Here is a 12,639-nt window from a genome sequence, read left to right as displayed (position 1 = left end):
AAGCAGACTCTGTGCTGACAGCAGCGAGCTTGATGAAGGGCTCGAACTCATGGAAGATCATGACGTGAGCCGAAGTTGGACGCTCAACTAACTGAGCCCCCTGGGCACCCCTTGAAAGATTTTAGTATAAATGATAGTTTAGTTGTACATGCAGTTTTAAGAATAAGGAAGATGACTTGGAAAGAATTGCTAAATCTGAAAAAGGTTCCAAAGTCAAATGTTTCCAATGACAGATTTTTTCTTTTTGACTTAGTTTTGGTTTTTCCAGACCATATCTTGCTTTTCTGTTTTTGGCTGTTCAGAATTTGACTTTGTTTATTACTTGCCTCAAATTCAAGGTATCTGTTTTTACAGTAATTTCTGCTCTTCTTGTCATATGGCTGTGTAATACACTATTCAGTTTATTTGAGGAGAAGGAAATCATGTATCATTGATCTACTTAAGGAGATACGAATTTTATGGATACACAACTACACTCACAGGATACACAAACTGTATGACTGGGGCCATATCTATTTCTTCTGAATCTCCTAAATTGCCTAGACTGGTAAAAAGTATGCACTAAGTATTGAGTAAATAAATGGTGGATTGAAAATCTGGAGAACACTAAGCAACCATACCTCTTAAGTCTTTTTAGATCAAAAGCAAGATACATATTAATTCAAATCTCTAATCCATTTTAGTTTCTGTTCCAGTCAGCCATGTGTAAGCTAAACCAGCACATGTGGAACAGTAGCTGGAAATAGGGGGTTGCTGTTCATTTCTAAGTGTATTTCTTCTTCTGTGGTAATTATGTGTGCAGCTGTCTTCACAATTCAGAGAAGGCAAGCACTATCTTTCAATAATAAAGTGTCTTCATGGGTCAGCAGAAATGTATATTTAATGAGTACTATTTGGAAATAAATATTAAACAAGGTTAAATTCCCAGGCATGAAAAGTTTTACCAGTGTGTTTTTGTCTGTACTTACTTGTTAATGTTTTCTCTTTGTGAGTATGGCTCCACACCTGGTTTTTTTTTAAAAACCTAAGACTCCTTCTTAGAGAGCACCTCCTGACTCTCTAGTAAAATAGCACGTAGGAATTCACAAAGTTGTCTTTTGCCCCCCACCATTCCCTTTTTTAAAAACTTGTGCACTTTGACTCAGGGGAGTGAATTTAATAGCCTTTTTTTGTTTGAGGGCAGAAAGCAAGGTAGCATATTAGAAAAAGCATGCACTTAGGAGACCAAACTCTCTTAGCCAAATGGGTGATCTTGGCTAAGTTACCTCACCTCGCAGAGCCGAAGTTTCCTCATGTATAAAGTGGGGAAATGGTACCGACCTCAGGAATGTTGGGTGGATTAAATGGGATAATGCATATTGAAGTGCCTGGCCTGTAATGGGTAGCCAGTAAATATTGGCATCTCTCTCCTTTCTTCTGTTCCCCTTGTTCCAGGCTTCCAGGCCTCCTCTTGACTTTATTTACTTCCTCTGATGGTTTCCCAAAATTTACTAATTTTTTCTGCATTTCCACAATTCACTAACTTCTCATCTTCTGGACATTTTTCTTACCTGAAGTTCTCTGTTATATCTGAAGATAAGCTGAAGAACCAGTACATTTGGTTAGGTATTCATATAAAAATTTTATTAAAGATGGTTAGTATACCTTTCTATATTGTACATACTTTTTTCAAAAAGGTTTTTGTTCACTTTGTGGCTACTATGAACACACGGTTTTAGGACTAAATATAGTTTGTGTGTGTGTGTGTGTTAATTTTATTTTTGTGCTGTGCTTTTCCCCCCTCAGTGCCCATTACAAAGAGTATAGCAAAAACACAGTCTTCTCTTCCCAAAGCGGCCCCACATTCAATGCCGTCTCCACAGAAAACTGCTATAATATTACCAACGCAGCAGATCAGGAAATCAAGTCGGATTAAACCACCTCTACCTACTTCAGCCCCCAAGAAGGGAAATTCTGCTAAAAATACCACACCAAGGAAAAAAGCCCCAAAAAAGGTTAGTTGTATCTCCTCCTGATTTGTTGTACTCTGGTTATTTATTATAACATACAGTTTAGAATCATACTAACAGTATGATGAGGACTTTTAGGAATATACTGTGCAAAGAGTATACATAAGGCTTTTTAAAGCCCACATAGCCATCAAGATTGGTATTTGTTTTTGAGTGTTTATTTATTTTGAGAGAGATACTACTGTGTGTGCGCATGTGGGAAGGGCAGAGAGAAAGGGAGGGAGAATCCCAAGCAGGCTCCACAGTGTCAGCACAGAGCCCACTTGTGGGGCCCGGATCCCATGAACCATGAGACCATGAACTGAACCAAAGTCAAGAGTCGGCTCTTCAACCAGCTGAGCCACCCAGGTGCCCCTGGTATTTCTTTTCTTGGGTAAACTTAAAACTTTGAATAATGTTTGACTTTTTCAGAACCACATTGAAAATACTGTGTGGGTATATTTACGTTCAGGCCAGTTTATTTAAAACTCAGTATACTTCAAATTTTTTTTTTTAACATTTATTCATTTTTGAGAGACAGAGACAGAATGTGAGCAGGGGAGGAGCAGAGAGAGAAGGAGACACACAATCTGAAGTAGGCTCCAGGCTCTGAGCTGTCAGCACAGAGCCTGTTGCCGGGCTTGAGCTTTCTGACTGAGAGATCATGACCTGAGCTGAAGTTGGATGCTTAACCAACTGAGCCATCCAGGTGCCCCAAAACTCAGTATACTTTAAAAGTGAAGTGAATTTTACTATACATAAATTATACCTCAGTAAAGCAGATGGAAGGTGGAATCAGAATGATGAATTCAATGATGCTAGAGTCACATACCACCTAAGTGATTCCTGCAAAGAAAACAACTTTAAAACCTGGAAATAATAGGAAAAAAAACTAGCTACTTGAAGATACTGGACAGTGAATGAAAGCAGACACACTGTGGGTTCAGGAGAGTACACACAGGAGATAGGAGTGTTACACAAAATTCTGTATCCAGCAAAAATATTCTTCAGGAGTGAAGGTGAACTAAAGATATTTTTAGATAAAAACATCCTTAGAGAATTCATCACTGGCAGACAAGCACTATAAGAAATGCTGAAGGAAATTTATCTCTGAGTGAATGCAAATGACTTTGTGTTTTGCTTTTTTCCTCTTAATTTCTCTCTGTCTCTTTCTTTTAATGTTTTATGTTACTTTTGAGAGAAGGAGAGAGAGAGATACAGAGTGCGAGCAGGAGAGGGGCAGAAGGAGAGGGAGACACAGAATCTGAAGCAGTCTCTAGGCGCTGAGCTGTCAGCCCAGAGCCCAATGCGGGGCTCAAACTCATGAATGGTGAGATCATGACCTGAGCCAAAGTCGGATGCTTAACCAAGTGAGCCACCCAGGTGCCCCCCTCTTAATTTCTTTATAATAATGTGACTAAAGCAATAATCATAATATGGTCTTACGGGGTAATGTAATACATATAGCATGATAGAATACATCATTATATAACATCAATACATAACATGAGGTAATACATGTAATACTTAGTATAAAGGCTTTGAGTGGAGGATACAGATTTATATCATTGCAAGGTTTCAACATTTTATGTTAAGTAGTACAATGTTAACTATGTAGATTATACATTATAATCCCCAGGGCATATTGTAAAAATACAAATGCAGAGAAGTATAGCTAAAAAGCCAATAGGAGAACTAAAATGAAATTCTAAGGAATATTCAAGTAACTAAAAAAAAAAAAAAAAAAAGAGGGATAGAGGAATAAAACACAAAGGAGACAAATAGAAAAGAAATAATAAAGGGTATACTAAGACCCAAACATATTAATTATTTTAAAAGTTAGTGGACTCGGGGCACCTGGGTGGCTCACTTGGCTAAGCATCCTATTCATGATCTCTGTTTCCTGAGTTTGCTACACTGTCAGTGCAGAGTCTGCTGGAGGCTCTCTTTCTGTGCCCCTGCCCCAACACATGTGCACTTGCTCTTTCTCTCTCTCACAAATAAACTTAAAAAAATGGAGTAAACTTTCCATTTAAAAGACAGATTATAAAAATGGATTTTAAAAAGACCCAAATGTATCTGGTCTACAAGTGATACACTTTTAATATAAAAACATAGAATCTTCCTAGATGGATTAGAACTAAAATGGCAGTATTACTTAAACATTTCTGAGTTTAGCCATCTGAATATATATATATATATGTATGTATGTGTATATATATATATGTATGTATGTATATATATGTATATAACATTTGTTTTATCTAATGTTTGCAGTATGGAGCAAAATGACAATACCATTTTGATTTTAAAATTCTTAAATTGGGGTGTCTGGATAGCTCAAGTCAGTTGAGTGTCTGACTCTTAATTTCCACTCAGGTCATGATCTCATGGTTTGTGAGTTCGAGACTTGCATCAAGCTCTTGCTTACAGTGTGGAGCCTGCTTGGGATTCTCTCTTCCTCTCTCTCTGCCTGCCTCTCTCTCTCTCTCTCTCAAAATAAATAAAAACTTTAAAATAAAATGCTTAAGGGGCGCCTGGGTGGCGCAGTCGGTTAAGCATCCGACTTCAGCCAGGTCACGATCTCGCAGTCCGTGAGTTCGAGCCCCGCGTCAGGCTCTGGGCTGATGGCTCAGAGCCTGGAGCCTGTTTCCGATTCTGTGTCTCCCTCTCTCTCTGCCCCTCCCCCGTTCATGCTCTGTCTCTCTCTGTCCCAAAAATAAATAAACGTTGAAAAAAATAAATAAATAAAATGCTTAAAATAATACTGGTATTTTTATTTCAAAAAGCATTCAGAATTTTTAAATAAAAATTAAAAGTCAATAAATGTGAATATATTTCAAATATAAAATCATCAACATTGAAAAAATCAAATAAGCAGGTTATTCTAATGTAAATCATTAGCAGATTAAATTTTTAAAATTCAAAATAAATTGTATAGGGGCGCCTGGGTGGCTCAGTCGGTTAAGCCTCCGACTTCGGCTCAGGTCATTGATCTCATAGTTTGTGAGTTCGAGCCCTGCGTCTGGCTCTGTGCTGACAGCTTGGAGCCTGGAGCCTGCTTCAGATTCTGTGTCTCCCTCTCTCTCTGCCCCTCCCCCACTCACTCTCTCTCTCTCTCTCTCTCTCTCTCAAAAATAAATAAACATTAAAAAGAATTTTTTTTAATTGCATAAAATTAAGGAAAGTTACAATATTTAAAGGGAAATAATTTTTTTTTAATTAAGTAGGTTCCACACCCAACATAGGGCACAAACTCAGGACCCCAAGATCAAGAGTCACATGACTGTCAGCCAGGCACCCCCAGAAATAATATTTTATTTTAAATGCTTTTTAAAAATTAAAATTATCAAGGGTGTCATGATGCATATTTTTAATGTGTATTTTCCAGCTGTTGAAAAAAGTCTTTGTGATTAGTTGGTATAATGATGAAGATAAAACTACATGAAGTTTCTCTTTATGCCTTTATTTTCAAATAATTTTAGTTCTAATTTGACAATTTTGAAAAGGTGTTTTTGAAAATACTGTTTATAAGATGGTGGGGTCGGGTGAGGGATAGATTGATAGATTTTATAATTTTTTTGATAATCTATTTTTTGTTTCAAAGGAAGAATTTTATTAAAAAAATTTTTTTAAGCTTATTTATTTATTTTGAGATAGAGAGAGGGAGGGAGTGCTATCACCTGGGCAGGGGAGAGGGGGAGAGACAATCCCAAGCAGCCTCTGCACTGTCAGCACAGAGCCTGACACAGGACTTAATCTAACGAACCATGAGATCATTACCTGAGCCGAAGTCAAGAGTGTCCACACTTAACTGATTGAGCCACCCAGATGGCCCTCAGAGGAAGAATTTTAATTCACTATCTTCACTGTCTTTATTATTTCATCATGAAAAGATGAAGATTCTCATGTGGTTACCTATATCTCTGTTTCAGTACTGTCATGCCATAGTTTAATTATTTAGGAAACCTTTGAACTAGAGTATGAATTATTCTTTACTTTGTCCACTCTCCACACATACCCCCTCTTTAAGGATTCTAGTGGTATAGAAGCACATTTTTCAAATAAATGTACCTTTATTCAATATAAATAGCTAATGCAAGCATACTATATCTTGGTATGTCTTAAGACATAGGATTCAGATTTCAGATTTTTAAAATACTGTAAGAACAATAATATATCAACACAGTAATTATAGTTCAGTACTTAAAAATAATATGATTTACTGGAATACAGAGAACCCCAATGACAGTCATTAATTTAAACAAATAAGGAAAATCCAACAATATTGAATGTTATCCTATTTTATCCTCCTTTATCCCTGCTTTTAAAATATCCTCTATTAGAGGCACCTGGGTGGCTCAGTTAGTTAAGTATCTGACTTCAGCTCAGGTCAGATCTCTTGGTTCCTGAGTCGGAGCCCCATGCTGGGCTCTGTGCTGACAGCTTGGAGCCTGGAGCCTGCTTCAGATTCTGTGTCTCCTTCTCTCTCTGCCCCTCCCCCACCTGTGCTCTGTCTCTCTCTGTCTCTCAAAAATAAACATTAAAAAATAAAAATATCCTCTATTATTACCTTTTCTAGGTATAAGAGCTCCTTCTCTGACATTGGAGAGCCATGTTTGAAGGTAGCTCCAAGAAAACTCCAAGAGTTGATACAAAATAAACAAAATGCGAGTGATATTTAACAATGTCCAGAAGGCGTTTGGTTTTTACCAAATATAATAGACATAATTTTATATGGACTTTAGCAAGCCACTTATAATTTTTTAAAAATTATCACATATAATATGGAGAAATGCAGGCTAGATACAGTAAAAACCAGATAAGTGACTGCTTTGTAAAGACAAACTCTGTCCTCTGCTTTGTTGAGGTCCCCTACCCCATTTGATGTATTGCTGGATTAGATTTACAGGCTTTTCTTTAGTGGTGTGAAAAAAATTGTTGTACAGGGAACCTCAGAAAATAAAACAAGTTTTATAGAGTGAACTATTTTGGCTAAGGCGTGACCAGTTGGAGGAGGGATAACCCTGGGAATTCCAGCCTGTTGGTCTCTTCCTCTCCTACCTGACCAGCTCATGGGCCCTTCTGAGAGCACAGTTTGGAAAGTACTGTAGCTTGTGACACACACAGGGGTTTCCAACCCTAAGGACTTCAGACAGCTGATCATTTGTGAACCAGTGAGGCTGATAATTTTTTGACCTCTGTCTTTAGGAATTTTTAAAAATGTGTAATGTATACTTGTGCTTTTTTTTTTTTTTACAGGAAAAATTTTTTCCTGTTTTGTGTTCTACATCTTCAGCTTCTATAAATTCCCTGATCAGAGATCGTCGTGCTTATAATAGGGATGCCACTCCTGGAACATCTAAAATAGTGATGTCTACAGGTAAATTAGTATTTTTTAGAGACTATAAAATTACTAATCTTTTACTCTGTGTTATTTTAGTGTCTTTGAAGTCTGAGGACTAAAATAAGAGGAGAACAAGATGCTGATAATCACATTTTTGAAGCATTTTTCATATTAAAGTATTTTTAAATTCTGGTTATTCATTTTGATGTTAAGGAAAAACTGTTTAAATACACAAACCAGTTGAAAATTCAGTACTTTTAAAGTATTTTATCCATCTTACTAAGATTTACAAAATTTACATCGTTGTCAGATCTGTTTTTGTCTTCCCTTATTTCACGATGTCTTTTTGTCTTGTGTGTAATTTTAAAGCTACCTCAAATCTTTTTAAAATGCCTTTTAAGGGGCGCCTGGGTGGCTCAGTCGGTTAAGCGGCCGACTTCGGCTCAGGTCATGATCTCGCGGTCCTTGAGTTTGAGCCCCGCGTCGGGCTCTGTGCTGACAGCTCAGAGCCTGGAGCCTCTTTCAGATTCTGTGTCTCCCTCTCTCTGACCCTCCCCTGTTCATGCTCTGCCTCTCTCTGTCTCAAAAATAAATAAACGTTAAAAAAAATAAAATGCCTTTTAAAATCTTGACAGATCCTTGCCTGTCAAGGGGCATGATGACTTTAAATTATTCTCTGTTATGTGAAGAGTATGAAATGACACAGACCTAGATTGAACAATCCCCCTTTTATTTGTCATCTCTTGTACATTTTCTTGTTCCCTTCCTTTTTTTAAAAGCATGTACTATTGCTTTTTCTCCTAGATCTTTATCTCCCTTATACTTTTCTGTTCTGTTGATTTTTCTCCCAATTTTACTTTCCTCACTAAAAAGAGATTACTTTTTGAAGTAGAAAAGATCACCTAAAGATTACTGTAACATACTCAGTTTATTATTTCCGATTTTTAGGCCATTAGCAGGAAAGACTAAATGAGTATAATGCAAAGGAGATAAAACATTGAAATCTTTGTTTAGCTTCACTTGTGTTCAGTAGGGTTTTGTCCATGGCTTAAGATTTTTTAATGTTTATTTTTGAGAGAGAGAGAGTGCACGTGTGCTCACGGGTTGGGGAGGGGCAGAGAGAGAGGGAGGGAGGGAGACACAGAATCCGAAGTAGGCTCCAGGCTCTGAGTGACAGCAGAGAGCCCGACATGGGGCTCGAACTCCCCAACCATGAGATCATGACCTGAGCTGAAGTCAGGATGCTTAACCAACTGAGCCACTGAGGTGCCCCACCATGGGTTAAGTTTTTAATAGCTGTTTCATTTCTGTGATAAGAGTCCATCCTTCCTCTGGCTGTTGCCACAAAGTTGAATTATCATATATTTCAAAATAGTGAAAGTGAGATTAATGGGTTTTTATTGTACTGAATATAGACTATATATAAAATTGGGCAGTATAAATTAAATGATGAATGAAAATAATGTGCTTCTTGATTTAGGGGGACAGTATATTTTGTGTTTGGTAATAATACAACCTCATATTGTTACATTGTATGTTGATTTAGATTTATCGATTCCCAGGGAAGAACTGTTAGGGATACGTGACATTTGCATGATTATAGATGATTTGTTTCTCATTCATATGCTTGGAGCGCCTGGGTGGCTCAGTAGGTTAAGCCTCCGACTTTTGATTTTGGCTCAGGTCATGATCTCACAGTCTGTGAGATCAAGCCCTGTGTTGGGCTTTGTGCAGACAGAACGGAGTCTGCTTGGGATTCTGTCTCTCCCCCTCTGCCCCACCTCCACTCGTACTCTGTTTCTCTCTCAAAATAAATAAATAAACATTTAAAAAATATAAATCATAAGCTTTTATTATACTAAGGAAAGCATTTAATTTTGGATTTTCTTCAGTGAACCTTGACATATATATAAAGACCATTTTTATTTTCCTTAAGTTAATGAAAAAAATTGCTCTAGGTCATTAGAACTTACTGTGTGGCATGTATCTTAAATTATTTGGGTTACTTTAGAAAATATAATGAAGGTGCGGTGTTGGTGATTTAAAATAACCAGTCTAAGAAGGAGTTGTGACCAATTTTGAAAGAAAATTCTTACACTATGTGTACAGTTGAAAGGTGAAAATATTTATCTTCATACCATTTTATGTGATGTGGAAATGTGTAAAGTATTGTTTTATGATGCTACTAAACTTGGATAGTTTTTATTATAAGTTTAGGCAGAATTCTAGAAAATTGAATAAGCATTTGGATTATTTCTTTCTAGATTGAATATCTTTATACAAATGTGAAAAGACGTTTACATATGTATTTTTAGGTAGCAGAAATGGTCATTGATACTAACTATATTTGGGTTCTCTTTGAAGTGTGGTTAGTGGGATATAGTAATTACGTAGTGTTTATGTTGCTTTTAACCAGTCTGTTTGTTATTTTTGTATACACCTGTTTCCTCAAGTCTGTGTCTATGTAAACAAACATGGAAACTCTGGTCCTCACCTGGATCAGAAGAAAATCCAGCAACTGCCTGACCACTTTGGTCCAGGCCCAGTGAATGTGGTGCTCCGGAGGACTGTGCAGGCCTGTGTGGATTGTGCCTTTCAAAGCAAGACTGTTTTTGGATTTCTTAAGCCAGATAATCGTGGAGGAGAAGTGATAACTGGTATGCTCATCTAATCCTTTATTCAGCTTTTCTTCCAGATTTGATTTTAGGTTTTGAGAAGGCAAAGATTTTATAATATACAGATTATTGTATAATACTTATAGTCTATGAGCTATTTATAATATTGGCATGCTTATATTGATATAATAGAATATTTATATAATTATATGTCTATAAACTTTTAACTCTGGTTTGAAAAGTTTAACTTTATGTTCAAAATAGACAAGTAATGTCAGAGTCATACTGTAAATTGAGGTAAAAGTTTTTTTTTATATGCTATATTAAGTTCACTATAGACAAAATAACTTGGTTGATAATATATTTTAATGTTTTTAGAAAACAGACTGATCTATAAGAGGCTCTAAATGAAAATGTGATTCAAGAAAGCTTAGGAGATAAGATACAGCTGGCTTTCATGATTGTCTGATCAGATACTATATTTATACCCACAGAATGCTTGGAATAGCAGAAGTGTTATTATACATCATTGGGTTGCTGCTGCTGCTGCTGTTGTTGTTTGCCTTATGAATATTTTTAAATGAGAATGCTTTTACCAATACAGGCTCTTATGTTTTAATGAGAGGAACTTTATAATTTAAGATTATTCTTTTGTAAATTACAAAAACCACAAATTACATTTATAATACATTCCCTAAATTGACGGCTTTTTTTCGTTGTTGTAGTTTTCATCTTTCTATGATGTAACTGACATCTCTTTTCCCCCCGATAGCCTCCTTTGATGGGGAGACTCATTCTGTCCAGCTCCCTCCAGTGAATAGTGCATCATTTGCCCTTCGCTTTCTTGAGACCTTGTGCCACAGCCTGGAGTGTGATAACCTTTTGAGTAGCCAGCCCTTTAGCTCTTACAGAGGTAATACTCAGAGTCCTACAGAGCTTGATAAAAGTGTAACAGGTGAGAGAAAATGTAAAATTTTATACTGTGCTTCTGTATTTCTATTACATTTTATAATTAACTTGAGAATCTTGTATCATTCAGGTTTTCCTTGTGTCCTCCTCAAAGTAGCCACAATGAACTAGACATATATAATATATAGTTGTTTTTGTTCATTCGAAACAAGAAAATAAATTCTTATATTGATAATGAACTTGAGAATCAAAACCTGAAAAGTATCCCATGGTTTGATTTGCGTTTCCCTAATGGCTGAGGTTGTTTGCATCTTTTCATGTGCTTACTGGTGATTTGTGATCTTTGGAGAAATGTCTGTTTAAATCCTTTGTCTATTTTTAATTGGGTTCCTTGGTTTTTTATTGCACAGAAATAAAATATATTTGTTCCTGGTATATATCATATTGTAGTTGTTATATATAACGAGTCTTTATATATTCTAGATATAAGTTCCTATCAGAAATACGCTTTGCACATATTTTCTTCCATTCTGTAGATTGTCCTTTCAGTTTCTTCATGGTGTCCTTTGAAGCACAAAACTTTGTAATTTCAATGAAGTCCATTTTATCTATTTTTTCTTTTATTTCTTGTACTTTTGGTGTCATACCTAAGAAAATACTCCTTAGTAAAAGTTCACAAAGATTTACCTCTGTATTTTCTCCTAAGAATTTTATAGATTTAGCTGTGTATTTAGATTATTGATCTATTTTGAATTAATTTTTCTATATATAGTGAGGTAGGGGGTCCAGTTTCATGCTTTCACATTTGGATATCTAGTTGTCCCAGCACCATTTGTTAAAAGACTACTCTTTCCCTATTGACTTGTCTTTGCACCCTTGTCAAAATGTATGGATTTATTTCTGGACTTTGTCTTTTATTGATCTGTATGTCAATCCTCATGGCAGTACCACACTATCTTGGTTACCATAGCTTTTTGTAGTAAGTTTTGAGATTGGGAAGTATGAGTTTTCCAACTTTGTTCTCCTTTTTCAAAATCGTTTGGGCAAGTCTGGGTTTCCTTATGAATTTTAAGATCAGCTTGTCAATTTCTGCAAAAAAGCCAGCTGGAATTTTAATAGAGAGTATGTTGAATCTGTAGATCATTTTAGGGATTATTGCCCTGTAATAATACTGAGTCTCCTAGTTCATGAACATGGGATGTCTATTTATTTAGGTCTCACTTAATTTATTTCAACAGTATTTTGTAGTTTTCAGAAAGGACATCTGGCACTTCTTTTGATAAATTCATCCTGAAACATTTTATTCTTCTTAAAATTATTGTAAGTGGAATTATTTCCTTAATTTTGGGATTGTTCATTGCAAGTGTATAGAGATACAATTGATTTTTTTATTATTAATCTTGTATTCTGTGGTCTTGCTGAATTTATTTGTTCTCATTGGAGTTTTTGTATGTGTGAATTTCTTAGGATTTTCTTAAAGTGTATTTTGTCTGATATTAGTATAGCCACTCCAGTTTTAAGTACTGTTTGTATGGTATATTTTTTCTCAGTCTTTTTCTATGAACTTATTTGTGTATTTGAATTTAAAGTCTGTCTTTTGTATTTAAGTATGTAATTGGAACATTTCTTTTAATCCATTCTGCTAATCTGATTTTTTTTTTACTGGAGTATTTTCTTATGCACAGTTAATATAATTACTAGTAAGGTAGGATTTATTTATTTTTTATTCATTCATTCATAAGGTAGGATTTACATCTACGATTTTGTTACTTGTTTTCTG

At 35.8% G+C, this 12,639-nt stretch overlaps 1 protein-coding gene across 9 annotated transcripts in view; it reads left to right on the top strand.

Annotated features, from left to right (window-relative positions):
* The window catches only part of SCML2 (Scm polycomb group protein like 2), a 102,266-nt gene that overhangs the window by 77,959 nt on the left and 11,668 nt on the right, over window positions 1-12,639 (top strand). For 7 of the 9 annotated variants that reach the window (XM_045471118.1, XM_045471114.1, XM_045471115.1 and 4 more), the window contains 4 exons: window positions 1,786-1,994; window positions 7,251-7,371; window positions 9,789-9,992; window positions 10,723-10,905. In XM_045471118.1, the coding sequence (XP_045327074.1) occupies window positions 1,786-1,994; window positions 7,251-7,371; window positions 9,789-9,992; window positions 10,723-10,905 (717 nt within the window). The remainder of the gene's footprint in view (window positions 1-1,785; window positions 1,995-7,250; window positions 7,372-9,788; window positions 9,993-10,722; window positions 10,906-12,639) is intronic. The other 2 variants (XM_045471116.1, XM_045471112.1) reach the window with 1 other exon arrangement.

Source organism: Leopardus geoffroyi, chromosome X (genome assembly GCF_018350155.1).
Source record: "Leopardus geoffroyi isolate Oge1 chromosome X, O.geoffroyi_Oge1_pat1.0, whole genome shotgun sequence".
NCBI classification, from domain to species: Eukaryota; Metazoa; Chordata; class Mammalia; order Carnivora; family Felidae; genus Leopardus; species Leopardus geoffroyi.
Note: the sequence above shows the minus strand (reverse complement) of the source record. Positions and strands in the feature narration are given on the sequence as shown.